This window comes from Vulpes lagopus, chromosome 16 (genome assembly GCF_018345385.1).
Source record: "Vulpes lagopus strain Blue_001 chromosome 16, ASM1834538v1, whole genome shotgun sequence".
Classification (NCBI taxonomy): Eukaryota; Metazoa; Chordata; class Mammalia; order Carnivora; family Canidae; genus Vulpes; species Vulpes lagopus.
The window spans coordinates 17,126,644-17,151,487 of NC_054839.1; the positions used below are offsets into that span (position 1 = coordinate 17,126,644).

At 38.2% G+C, this 24,844-nt stretch overlaps 1 protein-coding gene across 1 annotated transcript in view; it reads right to left on the reverse strand.

Annotated features, from left to right (window-relative positions):
* Positions 1-24,844, reverse strand: part of GPC6 (glypican 6) — a 1,091,020-nt gene that overhangs the window by 792,069 nt on the left and 274,107 nt on the right. Inside the window, exon 2 of the mRNA XM_041731333.1 lies at positions 20,440-20,598. Within this exon, the coding sequence (XP_041587267.1) occupies positions 20,440-20,598 (159 nt within the window). The remainder of the gene's footprint in view (positions 1-20,439; positions 20,599-24,844) is intronic.

The window sequence follows — 24,844 nt, forward strand, 5'->3', positions numbered from 1 at the left end:
TTTTCCCTCCACGCTTTTCATTTCCAAAGTTGCAGAGGGACCAGGACCTGCCAGAGGATAGCAGGTAGATAATTGAAGTCTTAAATTGCAGAATGTTACCTTGAGTGTCACTCCTTCCCACTGAAAACAGAAAGAAGGAGAAGAATAGAAATGAAGACTTCCGATCGAGAGAAGGTAATGGCTCTGAATTCCTGCATGTGGTCTAGGAGAGTAAGGGCATTTAGGAGAAAAAAAAAAAAACAAGACCAAATAAACAGAAGGGAAGAGAGATATAAGAGCATGACAATGAAGTAAACCTTTTGGCAGAGTTGAAAGCAGAAAATCAGCAGGCAAAAATGCTACACTCTGATGTGAAGTTTGTCTTATGTGCCTTCCTAAAGTCTCAGATGCAGAAAATCTTTAAGTTTACATTCCAAATAGTACAGGAAACACAGCAATTTGAGGTATTCAAAACAACAGGACAGAGTTAAGAAATAGACTTAGGATATTAGTAAGGGGTGTGTGAAATGACCAATTCCCAAGACACAGCTCCTGGTTAACACCTAACTTGGTTATGCGAGATCTTTAAACACTGAATTGGCCTTTTCCTGGGATTAATTCATCTGACAAAACATACTTAAAAAAGAAACAGTACAACATCCAAATGTCAAAGTCATTCACTTCTAGGAAGGTAAAAAGTGTTCTTCAGAAGAGGAAAAAAACAGGTTTCATTGAACTTAGAAGTGTTTTATCATTGACTTTGACATGAACATGGTTACTTTTAAATTGAGAATAGGATGTAGAAAAACAAAAGATTCACAAGCTGCCTCTAACATCTTAAGAACTAAATTTGAATATTAATGCTTTTCTTTTTTATATTTTTTTATTGGAGTTCTATTTGCCAAAATATACTATAATGCCAGTGCTCATCCGCCAATTGCCCCCCTCAGTGCCCATCACCCAGTCACCCCATGCTCCCCGCCCACCTCCCCTTCCACTACCCCTTGTTTGTTTCCCAGAGTTAGGAGTCTCCCATGTTCTGTCACCCTCTCTGATATTTCCCACTCATTTTCTCTCCTTTCCCCTTTAATCCCTTCACTACTTTTTATATTTCCCAAATGAATGAAACCATATAATGTTTGTCTTTCTCCGATGGACTTACTTCACTTAGCATAATACTGGCACAAAAACTGACACATAGATCAATGGAACAGAATACAGAACCCAGGAATGGGCCCTCAACTCTATGGTCAACTAACATTCGACAAAGCAGGAAAGACTATCCACTGAAAAAAGGACAGTCTCTTCAATAAATGGTGCTGGGAAAATTGGACAGCCACGTGCAGAAGAATGAAACTAGACCATTCTATTATACCATACACAAAGATAAACCCAAAATGGATGAAAGATCTAAATGTGAGACAAGAATCCATCAAAATCCTAGAGGAGAACACAGGTAAAACCCTTTTTGAACTTGGCCACAGCAACTTCTTGCAAGATACATCTGTGAAGGCAAGGGAAACAAAAGCAAAAATGAATTATTGGGACTTACGATAAAAACCTTCTGCACAGCCAAAGAAACAGTCAACAGAACTAAAAGACAACCTACAGAACGGGAGAAGATATTTGCAAATGACACAACAGATAAAGGGCTAGTATCCAAGATCTATAAAGAACTTATTAAACTCAATAGCAAAGAAACAAACAATCCAATCATGAAATAGGCAAAAGACATGAACAGAAATTTCACCAAAGAAGACACAGACATGGCCAACAAGCACATGAGAAAATATTAATGCTTTTCTTTAGGATGGCTGCATTTGCTTGTTTTTAAAAACATAGTTTTGAATAGGTAATCCATATATAAACAATCAAACCTTAAAAAGGTACTAAAGGATATGGACTGAAAAGTCTTCCTCTCATCCCTGATCCCAGAAGCTAGTTTCATTCCTCCAAATAAAACAATATTACCAGTTATCACCACATAGGACCAAAATGCTGTCTCTGAGTGTACATCTCTCACTCTCTCTCTGTATGTATGTGTGTGTGTGTGTATATATATATATATATACACACACACACACACACAGAATGTTTGCATTTAAAGCAAAATCAAGAGTTCATAGAAAGTTTACAGGACTGTTTCTTAGGAATAAGAAAAAAAAGTATTAGTGAAAATCAAGGGTATTTTTTTTTTTTACATTTTACAGAATCTTTAGAAGCTTTAACTATTGTATCTTTAAATAGTGACATCATGAACTGTACCATTTTATTCATGAGAAAAAGTATAAAATATATAACACTATTTGCATTAAAACATGGAGTGTGTTATACTATTGAATATAAGTCTGGTAACTTGCAACTCAATCCATGGTATCGGGGTTTTAACACTTTCCTAAGAATAGACAAAGCAGGCCTCTCCTGCTGGCTCAATCTGTTTATTTTGGGTTCCCATCTTCCATTTGCCGGTACAGGAGTCCTTTTTTGACATTAGCAATGAAAGACTCAGATTTTCTAGACCCTAAGGTCATACTTGCTACAATTTGGGTTAGAATCCTAGGTACCCATTGTGGTTGGCAAGTGGCTCCCTTTCTTGTTTCTTGTTTCTGAGATCCTGTCATCCTAATGCTTGTCATATGCCAAACTTCCCATGTGAGCTCTGACCCACTCTTAAAACTGGGATCCTACCTCTGCACCCAGGTCAGGCTTTTCCCCAGGGTCTGTTGTGTCTTTGTGTGGCTCTGAATCCCCGTGCCCTAGTTGTGGAGATTCCTGTTAACTTTGCAGAGATGCAGACAGGTTGGCTGTATTTTTGTTGGTGACTATACTTTCTAAATACTGTTTCTCTCTCCCCCTCCTACCATTTTCTACTTGTAACACCTATAACTGGGTCTATCTTTTCTTGGCGTCATAGATCAAGCTTGGCTCAAGCTTAAGTTTAATTAGATCATACCCACACCTGTCCAAGTGAGAAAGTCAAAGTGTAGACTTACTCACAAAACACTGTTAACCACTTAAAATATGAATCTATCTACCAATCAGATAGAGTCTGAGGAATGGCAAAAGCGACACAGTGATGGTAGAGTAACCAGAGCTCTCCATTATTAACATTAAAAAAAATTCAGTTCAGAAGCAGAGTTCAAATAACTTCATTTCAAGGTAAATTGGTTTGCTCTCTTGGGGGAGAAAGTACAGCTTGGTACAGGTTGGATTAAATCCTAGCTCTCTCTGTCTTTTACTAGCTACGTGAACTCAGCAAATCACTTGCATCTCTAAGCAAGAACTTCCTCAACTATAAAACAGCAGGAATAATATAATAATAATAATATCACCTACCTCAAAGGATAGTTGTGAAGGCTAAATGAGACAACACATCCCAAGTGCTTACAATAGTCCCAAAGTACTACCTAATAAATGGTAGGTATAATTATACCTATTATTTGAATGTCTAGGAATTTTTATATTTTTGGAGTAAGAAAATTAATTGTGTGCTCAGCAGAACCTTTTCAATTATCAGAAAACCCTCATAAAAGTGACAAAGTTTTTCCATGGCAAAAATAGTAAAGGCTATGTAAGTGCAAGGCATCAGATAGTAGATGCTTGACACATATTATCTCATTTTTTAAAAGATTTTATTTATTTATTCATGAGAGACAAAGAGAGAGAGAGAGAGAGAGAGAGAGAGAGAGAGAGAGAGAGAGAGAGAGGCACAGGCACAGGCAGAGGGAGAAGCAGGCTCCATGCAGGGAGCCTGACATGGGACTTGATCCCGGGTCTCCAGGATCACGCCCTGGGCTGAAGGCGGCATTAAACCGCTGAGCCACCCAGGCTGCCCATATTATCCCATTTTAACACTCTCCGAGGTACCAGGTATTCTTCTGAGCACTGGAGATGGAAAAACTGAAGTCTTTTGAATTGCCAAACCCTGTATGGGTCAAAAGTGGCAGAGAGATCCTGGGTCTGGATGGCTGACAGGCAGTCCAAGGACAGCCAGATCCCCAGCCCCTGAAGCTCCTGCCCCACTCCACAGCCACTACATGCTCTTCCTCTCCAGTAGGAGAAGGGCAATAAATGAGTCCTCTCCTCGTTTTATTGTGTATCACAGGGGAAAGGCTCTATCACAAACTGTGGTTTAGGTAGGAAAATAAACTTGGATTCAGCAAATTAACTTTCAGCATAGCTTCCCATGACTAGGGTCTCAGACTATTAAATTTGGAATTTCAGAAACACGCTCCAGCAAAGAACAACAGCTGCTGCTGGATCCCAATCCACAAAGCAACAGCAGTTACAGCATCTGGACCAACAGCCACCAAAGCTACATCGGTAAATAAGGTGCAAGTCCCCATGCAATGTGACCCTTTAGAGTCTTCCCCGCCAGCCCACCATCGGTGGCTCAAAGGCACCCACACAAGGAAGGCAAATGGCATATATATATTTTTTCAATGTCTGTTCATTCAGGAGGCTGTGACCTTTGGTCTCTGTTGGTGGAAGGGATGCTAACACTGCCAGCTGGAAGTAAATGGAGATTTTAATTGAAACACATACAAGTATCTACAACTGGGGTGGGGGGGTAGGGGAGAGCAAACTAGACAGTCTTTCGAAGTTATCTAATGAGCACCCAGCATGGCTTAGCTTTCTACAAATGATCCTCCATTAGCCTGGGCTTGTTTTGCAAACAAATACTCAAAACAAAAACCTTTCAGCTCTTGCACATTTGGCACGGCTTCCCAGTACCAGCTCTATTAGCTAATGTGAAATATAAAGTGTAATATAGGATCCTGTCTATTTTTCACTTCCTGGTAAAAATGGAAAAGAAAACAATATTGGAATATAAGAATCACAGTTAAAAAAAACCAAACAGATAACGATGGGTTCCTTGATATGATATAATGTGCAATTATTGATATAAATGCGGATCGGGCACAGTTCAAAATATTTTTCAAAGACATACCTGTCCCTTTTTTCTTACTAATACTGTTTAAAAATATGCTGTATTTCTTCAGACCCTCTTATTTGAGTGGATGAAATTAATTATAGACTTTCAATTTAGTATCTTATCACCTCATAAAAAATGATCTTTTTCATTTAATTTGAAATGCTTGCTATCTGGCAATATGATTTATTGCATGTGTTTATGTTTGTTTAGATGGCAAGACATTTTTGTGTGGAAAAAAATGTCATTATTCATCATTGCTCCAGTTAATTAGCCTCTCTAAAGGTTACCAATGCTTCGTTTCTTTCATATATTACTTATTTTAAAGAGACTTTACATGGAAGGTTAAGATATTTGACAACAATGACATATTTCTTGAGTTCTGTTCAAACACATAAAAAAGAGGTCTTAAAATGAAGCTAATGGACAATGAGAATGGAGAACAAAGCAATATTAATGACTTTATATTAACAAGCAGATAAACAGCTGACCCTTCTGCTTTGTTATTAAGGTAGCTTTTATTAAGCTACCACAAAAATTACTGTGCTATCGTGGGTATTGATCAAAATTTTCACAAGGAAGGAAAATACATTGTTGATTTGGTTTACATTTTGATGTATTCCTCAACTTTAAATCTGACTCTAAATCTGATGGCCCTCAAAATAATTTTTTTTTCAGATGAGGAGTAGAACAGAGCAGAACTAGATTCAGTCAACAAAAGTCTCTTAATGAAGAACCCTTGTCAGAAGATTGCTGTATTCCCCAGCATTGTCTGTGTGTATTGGGGAGTGGGGAAACATTATTCATTGGCAAGAAATCCATTTAGGTGTGCAGGTGATGCCCCAGTGAAGTGTATTCTAAGGACTCTTAATGTTTTGGCCTCTTTAAGAACTCCACACAAATGAATTTCATTCCTATTAACCACAGCTGGTGAACCTGAGGATAAAGAAATACCATTAGAGGGGGATCCATGGGTGGTGCAGCGGTTTGGCGCCTGCCTTTGGCCCAGGGTGCGGATCCTGGAGACCTGGGATCGAGTCCCACGTCGGGCTCCCAGTGCATGGAGCCTGCTTCTCCCTCTGCCTATGTCTCTGCCTCTCTCTCTCTCTCTCTGTGTAACTATCATAAATAAATTTTTTAAAAAAAGAAATACCATTAGGCATCTAAGGATGCATCTTTCATTCGTCACCGGCAACAAGCTAAGAGTATGCCATGCTACTGTGTTTTACTTCCTACCCAATGACTTGGACATTGGACATGTTAGCTGCTTTTAAGAATCACACATTTCATTTATTTTTTTAAAAGATTTTATTTATTTTTTCATGATAGACATTGAGAAAGAGAGAGAGAGGCAGAGACACAGGCAGAGGGAGAAGCAGGCTCTATGTTGGGAGCCTGATGCGGGACTCAATCCCGGGTCTCCAGGATCACGCCCTGGGCCAAAGGCAGGAGCTGAACCGCTGAGCCACCAAGGGATCCCCAAGAATCACACATTTTAAATGAGAGTTTAAGACTGCTAAAAAGCAACTATGGAAAAATCAGTAGCTACTTAATAAACACTGTATAAATGTACAGTAAGTAAATATGCATATTTTTACATAATATACAATTCTTAACAGACCTCTAGAGATGGGAATTTTCAATGACACTAAGACTCTGAGTACATTAAAATGTTTGTATTCACCCATCTCTAATGATCTACATACTAAGTCAGTTGTGTACTAAACTATTACTGAAAAAATTCATTACATGAAGTGGGAAATTATCATCAGTTGTATGTCCACGCTGTTGTTGACTGAAATATTTACAGCAGGGTCCTTGCCCTACATATCTGCATGTGATTTTATTGGGGGATCTTTATGCAAGATGTTTGAAAGAGGAATTGAACATTTGGCAAAATATAACATAGTGTTTAACAATTTCAAATACAAATCTGATTTTGAAGTTGGGACCAGATATTATCATGAGAAAATTTCAGCAAGATGACTAATTTCACATGTGGAGGTATGGGTACACGGCAGGGTCCCAAAAGTGGTATCAAATTAATGTTCATTTTCAGAATCAGATGAACCATCTAACAGTTGTTGTGATTATAATACATATTCATTGTAGTGAGGAACCTGAGAAGTAGAAAGCATAAGAGAAGTCTATGCCCAAACATACCATTCCTCAAGAATCACCATGGAAATAACATTTAGCAGTCCTTAAAGAATTCTCGTGCATAGACCATATAGGAATCCTATGGCCAGAGAGGACTAGGAAGTTTACTATTAAAAAATATTATACAGATACACACACTAAAGAAAATAAGGAATCAGTGGACTGCATTCTGTTCTCTAATCCATGTGCCTGCTGTGACCATCAATTAAACCAAACCAATCCCACAGAGTAATCTTTGTCAGTTGTTGTTCAACAGGGATTTTAACTTTTGCCTCCATAACTTCAAAATCAACAGTCAATTCAATTATTTAAATGAAAAGACATAAGAGAACCCACTGATTTTCAGAGAGCAGACTGAGTTTTCTACTGTTAGCATCCTCAAGGATGTCACTATTCCTTCTACTCCTCTTTTATTCACACCTCCTTCATTCCACAAGTAGAACCATCCCCGTGGGGACAGGTTCTCTCTATTCCCCACCTCCATGCCTTTCAGCCACATTTCCATATCCTTCCAGATCTATGTCCAATTCCTTCTTCATTCTGTCTTTTCACAAAGTCATTCATGGTCCTTTCATCATGAAATAACTTCATTCCCTTATAATATTTTATCTGTATTTTCACTCACAGCACCAACCAAACTTATAGTTATTTATGCCGCTTAGTCTCAGTGGCTCTGTGGGACTGTCAGCTCCTTAGGGACAAAAATGGGAGCACACGATGAGAAGGATGAAGAGCAGGAGAGAACCATCATAAATTAAATACTCACTTTCTGTCAGACACTTGTTGGGCTCCTTATGTATATTTTCAAAACTACAATTACTATGCTCATTTTGAAAAGAGAAAACATGAAGACCAAGAGTTCAAGAGATTTCCTAGGTCACTTTGTCAATAAACTAAATTCTGCATTTGAAACCTAGCTGTCGACAGCAAGGCCCGAACTGTAGACCTGGCTTGTTTGTCTGTTTTGATTAGAACTTGGCCTAAGATCCTGAGCAAAGTAGACCTTTCCCCAAATATGGGGAATGAATGAGTGAATGAAGAAAATTTATAGACTGCATTAGGCACCTAGAATCTACATGAAAAAGAGAGAGAGAGAGAGAGAGAGAGATTGATTTCTGATTTAGAAGCAGCCAAGAAAAAAAAAATCTCAAAGATTGTTTTTTAAAAAGTGCCTATAGCTTCTGGGAATGTATTTAGCAATTTGAAAATATTCGATACTAATATTAATTAAAATAGGCTCCAGAGCTTCTTCAGCTGCAGAATACAAGCGAGTTTTATGCACTGGACAAGCTAGACCTTGAAACTGACAGCAGGTTGTACCTGAGGGCTAGTCCTCAGTTTGTAGGGGAACTTGGAATGCTCCAGGCCTGACCATTGCCTTAGAAGCCATTTCTCTTCCTAAAATGCTTCTGGGCACAATGAAGAGATTGAGACTAAGTCTGGCTGACCTCATGATAACTGGGCCAACTCAGTAGAACTGTGAACTATTTTTTAAGAAGGGCATTAAAAGTGTTCATGTTGTTTTTCCTTAATTCTCTATTTTCCATAAACCCGTTTGCAGGAGGATTAATTTTAAGGACTCCTTCAACCTATTCTTTAATATAAATCATGATTTATTGCATCATATAAATCTTTAGCAGTATGTTGTCATAATTTGAAAGGGCTCCTACCTGCACTCTAAATCAAGACTAGCAACTCAATCACAGTAAAAATGGTGCAAAATTATTGACAAAATGTTAGGAAGTGTGGGGGAAATACAACCCCCAGAAAATAGAAAATCCCCTCCCTCTTACAGGGACTGGGTTCTACTTCTCTCTCTTTTTTTTTTTAAAGATTTTATTTATTCATTCATGAGAAACACAGAGAGAGAGGCAGAGGGAGAAGCAGGCTCCATGCAAGGAGCCCAACATGGGACTCGATCCCAGGACTCCAGGATCGCGCCCTGGGCCAAAGGCAGGCGCCAAACCGCTGAGCCACCCAGAGATCCCCTGGGTTCTACTTTTAATTTCATAGTTATAAACTATCAAACACAGAAATTAAAAGTTCTAATTTCTTTTATTTTTCAGAAGTTATTTGAATAAATTTTAATGAGAGACCATAGTTTCTGGTTATTATTACAGCTGGTTATTCTTACAATTTTACCTTAGTGTCTTGACATATCAGGGTTTTTTTCCCCCCTCAGTAGGCATAAATTTAAAGAAACTTGAAATCTTTTAAACTTCAAAGTTAAGTTATTCAAGTTTTCTATAAAACACATGTGTTAGTTTAGAATCAGAAAATACTACTAAAAATACTATTTAAAAAGGCTACTTGGGGCAGCCCCGGTGGCTCGGGATCGAGTCCCACGTAGAGCTCCTTGCATGGGGCCTGCTTCTCCCTCTGCCTGTGTCTCTGCCTCTCTCTCTCTCTGTCTCTCATGAATAAATAAATAAAATCTAAAAAAAAAGGTTACTTGGCTTCAAAAACTTCATCCAAGCAAAAAATAACAAAAATAACAAAGACGTGAAGAAATTAAAATGTATTTTCTAGATTGTTACAAATTAATATCTGTTAGATCCTATGAACTAAAAAATTAAAGAGAAAAAAGAAAATTTTGTAGTTCACAAAAATTTTAATAATTCAAATGAAGTAGAATTTTGATCTGCAAAAGATCACATGAATTCTGGATCTTGAGCAAAACTCATTGTCAAAATCAGAGAGGAGAAAAGAGGCTTGCTTAATGTACAGAACACATTGTTTGATGAGCAATAGGTACTTAAATCCTGTTTAACACAGTGGGGACCTTTTATTGCCAGACCTTGAACTGGCCCCATTATTTAATGTGATAGAGTAAAGATTTAAAAACCTATGTCATATTTCTGTGCCTTACTCTATGTTCTGATAATTGAACTCTCAGTTCTACTTACACCAGGTTACTGAAAGACTACCTGTTTCAGATGCTGAATGCTAAATATTCTGAGTCCTATCCAGACTAAAGAATCAAAATTTCCAATGTGAACCCAAGAATATCCATTAACTGGTCCTCTAGATGGCTCACCTGGCTCTGAAACTCTCCTTATTCATGCAGGGGCACAAACCGCATGTACAACTCAAAAAGCAGATGCGTGCGCGTGCCAACGTCTAAGTGTGTGACAGAGAAGAACACACACACATTCTGCTTTTTGAACTAAGGATTTCCACTTGCACTCTGAAATAAAGACCATCTTAGCTCTGGGAATCTAAAATTAGTTCCATTAAATCTGCAAGAATAAATGCTGCTGAAATCAAATATGACCTCCAGGTTTATAGACCCTAATAGTTAATAGATAACTAGAATGCAAAGCTTCCCATTTTCATCTGTCGTATTTATTACTGAAACCTAAGTAATTCATGTGACCAGTCTGTGCCCTTGGGTCTGTGTAGGCCATGGCCACAGTCAGACAACACCGCAGTATTATTACATATGCTCACTATTAAGTCAAGCAGAGGAAGATAAAACAGAAATAGGAGACCTGATCCCTATACTGAGAGAGCTCAGACTTCAACAGGGAATAGGCAATCGATTGTACTTTTTTAAAGATCCCTAAATAAGTAAAAATGAGCAGGTGTCAATTACATAAGGACTGAGAAGGAGACAGTAGGGTTGGGGGAACCAAAGCCTATAATGAGCATGGCAAGGTTCCTCGAAGAGGAGAAAATATGCAGAGAAATCTTCAGAAATGAAAAAATATGTGGAGAAAGACATGGCAAGGCCTCAGAGACCCAATTCCCTGTTATCTTAGTTCAAAGTTTGCTTTTCATTTCCAAGTTGTTTGGATTCAATTAAGCCACTAGGTAAGGAGGAAACAGCATGAAGATCATGTACTACTATATACAGTCATTGCCAAAATAGCATTTGTCCATTTGATGAATTTAACAAACCTTTTGAAAGAATAATAAATGGAAGGTTCAGAAGCTGAATTTAGTAATTTCTAAAAATTTCTCAGAGTGCCGTGAACTCTGCAGTCTGAGCTGGTTCCTGACTCTACCTCAACACTACCTCAATATTCTCTTCCTGCCCAATGGAATACTTGGAACTCTATGGAATTAATTGCTTAGGCAAGCTGTCTTTTCCTTTTAATTTTCTAAAATGCCAAGCTCACGTAGGTGTTGTCATTTAATGAAAAAATCACTGGATAACTACTGAGCAATACAGAAATGTTATTTATAATGCACTTATAATATCCCTTTCACATTTTCTTCTGAATCTTGCCAAATTTTGTGTTTGAACAGTCTGCTTATCATGGTGTCCACGTATCTCCTAAACAAGAGTTCAACATTTTGAATCACACCTTATAGAAGGATTTTTAATTAGTTTGTTCACGTGGATCAACCAGAGATGCCCTTTCTAGCTAACCAAGAAGAAAATGCTGGGTGGAAAAGCAGAAACTAAATAACCTCAATCTGAGCTAAAATCCCTGTAAGTTCTGTTCACCTTCACAATTTGAAAATGGTACGTTCTGTGTAACTTACTATTATTAAATACACAAGACACGAGAGTGACAGTATCTGCTGACAGTTGTGTATCTAGAATGAATTCACAAACTAAAAATCGTCCATCCTGTTTATACTCAAGTCAGTTACGTTAAAAAACTTTTTTATTATAGAAATGTAGAAACCATACAGAACCGAGAATGTTCTAATAAACCCTCAGGGACTCATTGACTGACTTCAAACATTATCACCTCCTTGCCCAGCTTATTCCTTCAATAGACCCCCCTCAGGGATTCCCTTCAGGACAGGGGGTGTCATTTCAGATGTTTACCTGAATCACTTTCTTTTAAATCTTAGAACTCTCAAAGCTTCTTATGCCTTTATATGCTTCTTATGCCTTCACCATGTTATTTGTCTGAAAAAGGGAAACCATGTTGTCTCAGCAGAGGAAGAAAGCACACTTTTATTCCAATTCCCTATCATGATGGAAAGTCAAGAGTCTTGATATGAAATCCCAGTTAAAGTGAGTGACTCATACTGTTTCCCACTGCACATCACCCCTAACTAGAGATAATGAATTTTCCGTTACTGTTACACCCACCGTGCATTTAAACCAATCTACATTGAGCTAAGTGTTCTCAGGTTTGAAGACAAAAATGTTTCCACTGAACTCCAATTTACACCACCATCAAATATTTTTCTTGATTTTCATTAAAATAAGAAAATCAGTTTTCTCTATTCAGTGGCAGATCAATTTAACTGAAATAAAATTTCTCCTGTAATTTATCCATACTTACTCAAAGGATTAGTGAGCCCCTGTCAGGGAGCAGACACTTGTCTGCTCATTAACATTCATGACCAAGAACCCTTCTGGTAGGGCTGGTTTCAGCATCTGATAGAGCAATACTTAAAAGAAATTGGCTTGTCTGTGAAACAGCTGCTCAGCAAAGCCACCATGCAAGGGAATTGGTGATAATAAGATGATAATACTACAACTACACTGGGAGCATAATGTGTTTAAGTTACTTTGAGGTGTGTGGTAGGGGTCTAAGAATTAGAAAAAGATTGGTAGTCCATCACAGAGGACATGAAGCTGTAAATCAGTAGAGTACTTCATTAGTTTTGAATGATCTGTCCACAGAGGAAAAAAGAAAAAAGAACGAAGGGAGGGAGGGAGGGAGGGAGGAAAGGAAGGAAGGAAGGAAGGAAGGAAGGAAGGAAGGAAGGAAGGAAGGAAGGAAGGAAAGAAAGAGGGGAGGCAGGGAGGGGAAGGAAGGAGGAAGAAAAGGAAGACAAATTTCACTTGTACAACGATCTGGGTTCTTCATACATTGCATTTAAAGGACCCCTACCATGGACCATCTATTCCTACATTGTGCAAAAGCAAGGTACTTGTGATTTGTAAATCTGTTCACTACTCCTGCCACAGTTGAAATCCCTGGTTAGCTCATTCTTATTTTTGGAATGTCTGCCCTTTGGGAAAATTGTCAGATTACTTTCCAGTGATAGTATGACTATTTCTAATTTCTAAAACCCAATTCAGCACAATGTGATTTCCAGAGGTGTGTCCTTCAGATAAAATACATGTCATTGAGGTGGTAGCCTAGCAAAACTAAAGGAGGTGCTCAGCTAATTACTTTGTAAGATAATTAATATAGTAACCCTTATCAATTATTGTTAGTTTGTTATTCCATACAGTGGACAAGGGTACTGGTAGCATAAGAAACAGAAATATCAGGATGCCTAGGTGGCTCAGCAGTTGAGCATCTACCTTCGACTCAGGGTGTGATCCTGGGGTCCAGGATTGAGTTCCACACTGGGCTCCCTCCAAGGAGCCTGCTTCTCCCTATGCCTATGTCTCTCAATCTTTTCCCCTCGTGAATAAATAAATAAAATATTTAAAAAAATAAACAGAAATATCACTACTACTTATTCTTGAATAACATGGAAGTGGTATGTGTGTGCGTGTATGTGTGTGCTTATGTGCGCATTTGTTAGTGTGCTATGATATGGAAGGTAGTGGTATAGCGGGTATGTTTGTGTGCTTTATTTAGAAAATGTATATCTCTCTTGAATTCCTACAGACTCTATCAAAACAACAATGAACAAGCCATCCAATGTGGAACATAAAATATTGTTTCAAGAATGGTAGGAGGAAAAAAAAAAGAATGGTAGGAGTTGATAACTGTAGTAGTTAGGATGTAGAAATAAATATTCACTCCTTCCCCCACCTTCACTTCCATGAAGTCATATACTCCCTTCTCCACTGATGTTGGGAATGACCAGGAGATTAGCTTTGGCCAACAGAACCTGGGAAGAGAGTGTGCCAATCCTAGTTTAGGCAATAAGGGGCATTGTGCCTCCATTTATAAACCTTAGTGTCTAAACTCCATGATGAGAAGAAAATCACCAAGATAGACTTCTGCCTCCAAAAGAACAGTGAAACCTAGAAAAGAGTAGACCAAATCCTAGTTTAGATGCAATCTGAACAGGGCACAGACCAGGACAACCAAACCCTAGACAATCCAAAGATGCACTGAGGAAAGATAAATGCTTCTTGTTTATGCCTTGCAATTTTTTTTGCTGCTTCTTACAAAACAATAGAAGACAGACGCAGGACTGGAAAGTTTCTACAAATATCTACATAATAAATGAACACTAGGGGATCTAGGTGGCTCAGTGGTTGAGAGTCTCCCTACAGCTCAGGTCAAGATCCCAGTCCTGGAATTGAGTCCCACATGGGGCTCCCCACAGGGAGCCTGCTTCTCTCTCTGCCTATGTCTCTGCCTCTCTCTCTGTGTGTCTCTCATGAAAAATAAAATCTTAAAAAAATAGATGCACACTAAATGTCAGTAAATGAACAGTATTGTGAAATATCAGTAGTAAATATGTTTACAACATGTCCCAAGGACATTATGGACATTGCACACAAATTCTCTGGGGCCTTGGTCTCCTCCTGCCCCATCTTTAACTGATAGAATCAAGTCATTCTTTACAGGTCCTGTCTGTTCCCCTTTCCCAAAGTCTTCTCTGATGCCACTAAATGAAACACTTTATTCCCTCCCTTCTGTCTCCCTCCTTTATTCCCTCCTTTCTGGACTTCTACCATATGATAGAGTCAATCCTACCTTCTTTACTGTTGGTTTTATACTTATGTCTCCCCAATAAGGTAAGGTAAATTTCATAACAGATTGTGAACGTACTTTTGCCATTATTAGTCATCTTTTATCTACTACACACTTGGTTAAGTATCTTCTATATAGAAGGTTCTGAATAAATGTTTCCAAATTGAAATCACACACACACACACACATACACACACACGTTTACAGACACAAAGACACACACCACCCATGTGACAGGAAATATAGAAGATTCTACTAACATATGGAAAACTACTTAGCAGTTTTCCTTTTCAAGTAAGTGTTTTCTCTGGGAAAATTAGACCATATTTTACAGATATCATTACGTTATTGTCATCTCCACAGTAGATAGATGAGAAATGATATCTAAAAAGAAAACACAAGATTTGCAGCGTAAAAATATTATGTCGCTGTGTATAAATTATTTCCACATTCAGTAAAATGAGAATTCTAAGAGTGTTACTATAGAATAAGTTCTTCAGAAGGATGGAAATTACTGCTCAACTTTTTTTTTTTTTTTCAAAATGTACTTCCTGCCAAAATCTCCGGACAAATGTATATCATTAAAATGCATAAATAAAAAACAGAAAGGAAAGTAAAATAGTAAGACCAAGAAGAATAAACAAATAAAAAACGGTATATTGAGCTTCAAATGTGAATAAATTTCAGCTCAAATAAATCTGAAGGAAAAAAATAAGCAAAATAAAACATCCCTTCAACTAAATTTCCCTGTCTCTGTTAATCCATATTTCATACACATTTCTAGAGAATAGGGTTCTAGTGCCCATATTAAGACAGAAGTTACCAGGTCTTTGTGAGATAATATATAACATGGCTTGACTGATTCAATAACATTTTTGCACCAAACGCTCATTCCCCTTTAATTGAGAGTCAACTTCTGATTGAATACTATTCCTGCCTTTTCCAAAAAATGTGGCTAGATTCTTTACCCACCAATATCACCATTGCTTTGTTAAAGGAATATCAATAATTCTAAGCCAGTATCCACTCAAAACAAATAAAAAGTTACTTAGGATTTCAAGCAAATGTCAAGTTCCTATTATATTACTATTTATACATAGGTATATATTACTTACTGCTATAACTCAGGAGTATTAGGCTACAGTCTTGATTTCATTCATCTTGGTAGAAACTTGGCAAGTGATTTACCCTACCTGGGGCCCAGGTCCCTTGGGGGCAAGACTATATTTAGGTGGATAATTTTCTTTTTTTTTTAAAGATTAAAAAATATCCAATATCACTTGTCTTCAAAGACACCATCCCATCCTTCCCACAATAACTGGGACTGGACAAGAGCAAAAGATAGAAGAGTGGATGCTGCTGTTCATGAAATCTTAGTACATAGGAGGACTGGGAAGTATTGGAGAGTTTAGACGATACTGATGACTAAGAGCAGGACCTCTGGAGGGATCAGCCCAGGCTTAACAATAAGTCTCCCACTGAAGGGCTCTGGGACTCTGCACTGTGGTTCACTTTGGTCAATAGGTTAACATTGGGCAAGGGGAAGAACAGGGCCTATTATTACTATTACTAGCATCAGAATGTTTGATTGTTGTCTACTTTCCTAGAATCCTAACACATTAGCCATTTGGAAGCATGAAAACAGTTGAGATTTAGACACAAAATTGATGGGTCAGATAGTCACTAAACACAAAAATACCAGGGAAATGAGTGGATGCACAGATGTCCCTCCTTTTTAAAAATATTTTATGTGGGGCAGCCCGGGTGGCTCAGCGGTTTAGCGCCACCTTCAGCCCAGGGCCTGATCCTGGAGACCCCGGATAGAGTTCCATCAGGCTCCCTGCATGGAGCCTGCTTCTCCCTCTGCCTGTGTCTCTGCCTCTCTTTCTTTCTGTGTCTCTCATGAATAAATAAACAAAATCTTTTAAAAAAATATTTTATGCGATTTGCTTATTCTGGCTATCTGGGTGTTTGCCAGAGGTGAGACAGTAAGAACTAAAGGAGTAATGCTGTGATCTTTCTGCCAGTTTTAACTGGATGGTCTTCATAATGTAACCCCTGCATTGTGATAGAAAGTCTTGGGTTTGGCTACAGAGGAGATTGAGGTCGACCCTTTATAGTTCTGAGGAGATCTTTGCAGGACAGGCCCAGGCCAGCAGCGCGATGGGCTTGCAGGGCTGTATAATGCACACCAGAGGTAGAGATTTGGCCAGAGAAAGGAGAAAAAAAACAACAACAACTAACCAAAATGTTGTGAGACCCTTGAAAAAGTACCAGCACGAAGAATATAAATTTCTACTTTACATATCTTCATCATAACATTTCAATCCTATGTTTAAAAAGAAATAGAAAGCTACTCAATTATAAGAAAATTCTCTGCCAAAGATGAGAATGTCTGCAATTGACATTATATACTTTTTTCAATGTATTGCCTATCAGCTACAAACTTATGGCTAACAGGAATATGAAGCAAAGCTTATCCATTTAGGAAAGGTGGGGAAGAATTCATAGTCATTCAGATTTGGCTTCTGAGCACCCAGTGAATAGTGATAACTTTATATAGTGTTTCTTCTAAATATTACCAAAGACACTAATAAAAACTGAGAAAGAATATGGCAATAAACAGAATGTTATGTTAAGTTTTTTGCAATTTCAAATTTTAAGAGTCACCTCTGCCATAAAATGAAAATCTAGGGGCGCCTGGGTGGCTCAGCAGTTGAGTGTCTGCCTTCAGCTCAGGGCGTTATCCTGGGGTCCTGGGATCGAGTCCCATATCGGGCTCCCTGCATGGAGCCTGCTTCTCCCTCTGCCTGTGTCTCTGCCTCTCTCTCTCTCCGTATCTCTCATGAATAAATAAATAAAATCTTTAAAAAAATGAAAATCTAAATGGAATCAAAACATTTCTAATATAATAAGGAAAGCAACAACTATAGCACCTGCCTTCAGCCCAGAGTGTGATCCTGGAGACCCAGGATCGAGTCCCACATCAGGCTCCCTGCATGGAGTCTGCTTCTCCCTCTGCCTGTGTTTCTGCCTCTCTCTCTCTCTCTCTCTCTCTCTCTTTCTGTGTGTGTCTCTTATGAATAAATAAATAAAATCTTTTAAAAATAAAAAATAAAATAAATCAAACATACACTACAAGGGGTGCCATTGTTTACAGTAATATTGAAGGGGGAAACAACACTTATTCAGGGACAGATATACAACAAGGTCCGGCATCACTGCAATAAATTCACAAAACTATATTACAGCTAGTTAATCAGAGTTTAAGAACTGTTCCCAAATATATATATATATATATATATATATATATATATATATAAAAGGACATGTAGCCAACAAAACATGCAAAATCCAGATGACAAGTCAAGATCTCTGAGAAAGTGGGACCAGAGTCAGAAAAGTAAAATGGGCACTTTGGACCAACAGACCCCAGCAAGAATGCAAAATGACTCACGGAAAGGAAGCTACTAAAAATAAACTCAGTCCTACAGAGCACCAATGATTTTATCTGGGAAAATAAAACTCAGAGGGTAACATTCCACACTGATCCTAGATAGTTCTTCTGTGCTCATACCAACTGATACTCATCAATGAGGAAGTGTTTTGTTCTGGGTTTTTTTTTTAAACTAAGGGAGAAAAATGGAAAGTGGCCCACATGAATGCATCCTTGTTCCTGAAAGGTGACTTAGCAGGATCACCTTCATGGGATAAGAAGATAAGTCATACAACTGTGCAGCTGACCTTCATGAAATTGCCTTAACAGTGAAAGTTATAATGGTGACTTTTAAATTTACATATTTTTTTTTTTTTTTTAAGACTGAGCTCTTCAAAAGCTAGGCTCACCAGGATCACATTTTGATTTTCAAAAATAAGGCCGGCTGAAAGCTTTCCTTAAAAAAAATTTTTTTAACTTCTCTCCCATCCTAATGCAGTACGATGCACTATTAGTAAAAGAATTTATCACTACCCATGTCAGATCTAATCTTAGCAAAAATCAATGTCCTGTCAAACTGATTGACATAATACCCTTAAGTACTTTAAAACAATTTAAAACACATCTGGAGAGAGAGCCAGAAACAGAGAGATAGAGAGAAGTTTCTCAACTAAGACAAAGGAGATGAGATCAAGAGTTCTAAATCAAAAGATATTAAACGTCACTGATATGATAATACAAGTATCTGGCTCAGTCTTTTTGAACAGCTTTACACATTAAAAAAAAAAAATCAAGTCCCCATAAAACTACCTTTGAAATTCTTATTGAAAGGAATGAATATACAGTGTGTACCATGAATGCTATCCTAGAATTATTTCACTGCAGTTTTGGAGTACAGCTTAATAAAGGCACTAGAATCATTTTCCAAAGACAGGTAAAAGTCAGCAGCACCAGATCACTCTCCCAGCTTTCCGTAACAAACAATAAGGTGTCTCAATTTGCCTCCATCTGAAGTGATACATTATAGTTCCTCAAACACAGAGCCCCTCCAGGGGCTCCTGAATGTCACCATATTTGTAATCTGTCAATCAAGGTGAACAACGAAGTACTCCCTAGTTTCATTCAAGGGAACAACATTCACAGCATCACTTCTAAATAAGGAATTATTTTCAGGCACATCCACATGTAAAGCTGAACACAGAGGAAGAGGCAGAGGAAGAAATGGCAGATGTTGAGACACTTGGCAGAAAAGATGAAGTCCCATTGACTTACATGGAGAATGTCACATCATCTTAAGAACTGAAAAGACTACCGAGTAGACTTGCCTTTTAGAACTCAGAGGGCTGGTTTAAAAGAAATTGGTGTTATTATAATAGTTTAAAGAAGCAATGAAGCAGAACATTTTACCTACTACAGAGAAAAGACAAAGGAAAATCAAAATTTTGGCAAGCCTTTCCTAAATTGGCTTTTCTGTGCATTGACTGGAGAGGATGAGGGAAAAGATGGCAGGTCTACACGCCAAGGACAACTTAGTATGACCAGGGTACTAGGAAGGGTCACCACAATTGGCAAATCTGGTTTACAATGAGCCACAGGAAGTATACTCACTTCTTAGGGAGCTAAAGACTACACAACCACCTAAGAATATTAACTTTATCACCCTCCTTATTAATTCAGTTTACAAAAATCAGATTGCTTTTGAATATTTTTTTCTGAAGTTCTGATGGGAAAATTTAATGCGGAAATCCTAGTAATAATTACTTTCGCTCTTTGTGCTTTCTCCTACAAAATGTTTACTTAACAAATAGAATACAGAAAGGAACTGGATAGCTTATAATCAGGAAATCAATAGAGGATTTAAACCTGATGCAGAATGCACTGTCACTGCAGTGTAAAATGTGGCTACATTATTGGAGGAGCAAACTCTAAAATAAAGGAGTCTGTGTCATTAGCACTAAAAACAAGTCTGTCTTCTTGAAAGTATTGTTATATTTCAAATAATTTTAAATGACATTTAATTATTTTAAAGAAAATCCCCAGATGAAAAATTAAGACAAGTTATGATGTGACAAAACCTGAATGAGAATCACTCTAATCATGAAAAATTAAGCTAAATCTTTTAGAATAAATCTCCCAGGCAAACCACACATTCAAAACAGCTCTTTGTTAACTCCAGCTTTTCTCAGATATTAACTACAAAAATTGTCAAGAAAGCGCATGCTTTTTCTAAAAATAGACCAAGTTATAAATGTTTAAGAAGGAAAGAAAAGCTCTTGCTCAAAGAAGTGTTTTTCACAGAAGACCGAGATTCTCAGAAGAGCACCCCAAAGGACAGCAGAAACTGTCCCACCTACCATCAAATTTCTTGTGCCTGGACACGAAAGTGGTGCGTACGAAATGGCTCGTCTCTTCCACGAGGTTTTCAAACTCTAGTTTGCTTTGCTGGCTTAATTTGTCTTCCATTTCTGTGGTGCAGCATGTATATTCTTGAGGACAGATTCTTAAGTGTTCCCCTGCAATGAGAAGGTAAAGGTCAGGAGGGGATGATAAGGACTTTGGGACATTTGCTTCTCCAACCCTTCCCTCAAACCCTGGAGCACTTGTTCCCCTAGCCCTTCCAGCCATGCCCATGAATTTATCTGGGCCTCTGTGGACTTAACATCCCAGACTTTCAGGACTTCAGCTGAAACGGATGCTGTGATTGGAATATTTGTATCCCTCCAAATTCGTATGTCAAAATCCTAAAGCACAAGGTGATGGTATATAAGGATCTGGTGCCTTTGGGAGGTAACTAGTCAGGTCGGGAATGAAATTAGCACTCTTGTAAAACAGACCCCAGAGAGCTAGCTTGTGCCCTGTACACAGGAGGACACAGTGAAAAGATGGTGTCCGTGAACCAGGGGGCAGGTGCTCACCACACTCAGAATCCACCTTTGCCACCATCTTGGATTTCCCAGCCCCCTAGACATCAATCAATGTCTTGTGTCTCCAAGCCACCAGTTTATGATATTTCTGTCTACAGAAGCCCAAACAGACTAAGACACCTGATATTTCCTTCCTGCCTCTGCCATGTAAGCGGATGGATATTAAAAACCTCACAAGACCATGACAATGTCCCTGCTTTTATATGAAATGTGCCAAGTAACACCGGGTGACAAGAGATGTAATATAGTCATAAGTGTGCTTGTCTTTGGAAACCTCAAGTAATGTAAAAGACGCTAACTCCCATCACCACAGTCAGTGTGACAGAAAGGGCAAGAAAAGATGGGAATCATTCCTTGTGCTCTGTTTTTGTCTGTCCATCTGTCAGAAGTCATCAGCTTTTCTCTCGGGCAAGTGAGTGTGTCTATAATGGTGGGTCTCATGTGCCATACATTCCCTCAGTTGGCAATTCTTGTCAGAGAGTGAATGTTCTCCTGCAAGGAGGAAGGCACTGAGGGGTTTAATTAATGCTTCTGTTCTATGGAAATGTAAAGTAAGAGGTAATGAAAGTCATGGATTTAATTCTATATCTTTATCTCTGAATATACCAGGCCACTTCTTTTGGCAATATTGCTTTCTTCAGTGCTGTTTGCAAGTAGGAGCCAAACCTCTGCTTCATGAAATTAAAATAGTCTGTTAATGCATAAAATGTGAATTTCTAAGTGAGGCAGCTCTGTTCGTGTCAAAATGTTTAGTGGAGCCTGTGGAAGGAAGAAGAAAAATCCACCCAACATCTCGGTAAGTAAAAACAACAAATTGTCCCTGGAATCAAAGTCACTGTAGGGCACTGAAAACCAAATGCACAAGGTACTTGATGTGGTGATTAAAATTCATTTACAATGCTTAAGAGAACTTCTATAAAATTATGTCCTGAGACCAGTGTGAAGTATAGGGTGTTTCATGTTTACGTCGTTTGATGCTTTAGTGCCTACTTAAAACAACCCCAGAATAAAAAATGACCACAATGTGTACTAAAGTTAGATCTTATATAATTCCTGGAAGGGAAGCAGACCACAAAATATCATATGTATATTTTTTTAAATCAAAATGCATTGTACTTGAGAATGATAAATATCAAAATCAAGATAACACTTCCCTTCCAGGAGAAATTAGGATTTCAGAGAGGTACTCAAATACTTTTATGTGTAGTCTTTTATTCTTAAGTTGTCTGATGGATGCATGATGTTTACCATACTATTATCTTCACTTTTTCTGTACATTTAAAATATTTTGTAATATAAACTTGGAAGTATGTCACCAAAAGGTAGTAGCCATTACAGTTGTGTTACAGAAGAGAGCAGAGGGTAGATATTAAGAAAGACAAACAGGCTGCCCTTGACATTCAGAAGCCAGCCTGGCAACTCACAGCTAGGTCATGATAGTCTATTACATCTAAACAATCTCACAGAATGCCAACCCTAGACAAAATTACTCTGAGACCATGATAAATGAGACAAAGCAAAACCACTTCAAAATTTTGTCTAAGCGCAGACAAAAACAAGGCTCTATGTCATCACTAAAGTACTGAATATCCCCTCTCTGAGACAAAATGAGTGTACTTCTTTACCATTTACAGATTGATCTTCATACCACTCTCCCTCCTTGTTGATCAGATTTATTGAGATCGCTTTTCATAGATTTACCTCTGCTTTCTGAAAGCATTCAATCTAGGCTGAAGCCCTGCTTCCCTGAACTCTCCCCTAAACCACTCAACCAAACTTCAAGTCCTATAATAGAATCTTTCAAAGTCCCTCTCACTAAGAAACCCCATGGTTCTCCATGGTACAGTCTTGCTTGAAGATAAGTGATATCTTATTCAATTTCAGGGGTGTTTCTAATGGTTTCTCATTTGAAGGTACTGACAATACCAAAGTGGGGAGGGAATAGAATATGAATTTTGAGATTTTTCTCCAAGTCATTCTGATACATCACCATAAAAAGCAGAGTTCTAGAGGTTAAGACACTGGTAAAGAATAAAAGTGACTTTATCAAAAGCAATGGCCTATAAATCTCTAATTTACTTTTTATAAAATATAAATCTAACTGATAAGGACAAAACTCTGTATCCAAGTTGAATGTATATTTAGCATTAACAATTCTGTATAATGTTCCCTTCTCTAATGTGTTATAAATCATTTCCAAAAATTGCCCTACTCTATTTCCCACCCTATCCCGTACATCAGGGCTGCATTACACTTCTGAATCATAACAAATGAGTTTTCAGCGAAATGCTGGTGAAAAGCTGATCAAAAGAGAATAAACATTTTATGACCTGAGGGAAATAGTTGTATTTGGGATATTCATGGAAGAAATGCCAAGGATCTACATTTGTGAAATGAGATTGGATTGGAAGCATTATAATCTCCAAACACTCCACGAAAATCTGTATTTTATGTTGAATGATAAATAAAAACAGGAAGATACTTACTTCTCCATGGGACTTTATTTTTTTAAGGATTTTATTTATTTGAGAGATGGAGAGAGAGAGAGAGAGAGAGAGAGAGAGAGAGAGAGAGAAGGCAGGGGAAGGACAGAGGAAGAAGCAGATTCATTGCTGAGCAGGAATCCCCATGCAGGACTTGACTCCAGGACCCTGGGATCATGACCCAAGTTGAAGGCAGAAGCTTAACCAACTAAGCCACATAGGACCCCCTTGGGACAAACCGAACTTACTGTGTGTGTGTGTGTGTGTGTGTGTGTGCGCGCACGCGCGCCTGTATAGGGTCATGAGGCACATGTAAGCGGCTGCCATTCTCATTCAATGCAGTATTAGATATTTTATACATATTTTTTAGAACTGGAAGCATCCTCAAGAAGTCAACACCTTTCTGCAGGCCCTGCAGAGGGATAACTCGAGACATGGAGAGACAGAGGCAGCCAAAGGTAAGCATGGAGAAAGCAAAGAGATGGAGAGATTACCAGAGTGTTTAAGAATCCTGCTATTGGATGAGTAAATCTTTCATGCAAAGTAGTTGTTAGAATGTCTAGGGAAGACCATACTGATGTCCCCCAAAATACAGGATCAGGGAATGTGAAATGTGTGGTTGAATTTAGGTTGAGCCTTATTTTCTTTCTAACATATGCTAGATAAGAAGGTTCTGGAAGAACTGACCTATTGAAGTACACTTCCTTTCACCCACAATCTGAGGTCACTGATACTTGTCAAAACAACTTGGTAACTCTGAATGGCCAGAAAGACTTAGGACAATTGCACAATTTGTTCTAAGTTTGTTCATTTATCTCATTTTGCGCCCTAGTGCAGGGTTTTTTGTAAACCATGGCCTCTGGGCCAAATCTGGTGCACCATCTGTATTTGTAGGACCTGAGAACAAAATGGTTGGAGAAAAAAAATCAAAAGAATGATATTTTGTACTATATGAAAGTTTCATGAAATTCAAATAGAATTGTCCATAAATAAAGTTTTATCAGTAGACAGTCCCATCTCTTCATTTATGCATTGCCTGTGGCTGCTTTTGTATGCAAACAGTAGAGCTGTCATGACTGAGACCACAGGGACCTGTAACTTGGATATTTACATTCTGAAATAATATGTGGCAGCTACTCTGCTATAAGAAAAATTAGCTCTATCCCTTCCCGTTCTAGTTTCTCCAAATGACAAGAATGAAACTTCTCAGCTTACGTTCTTCCTAACAGGAGCATTCGAAATAATAATGTAATTCTTTCAAAGCAGGAACTTATGAAAGATAAGAAAGTGTTGTCGTTTATGAGCTTCCCACACGCTCTCTCAAATTCCCTCAGGTTCCCTATGTTACTTAT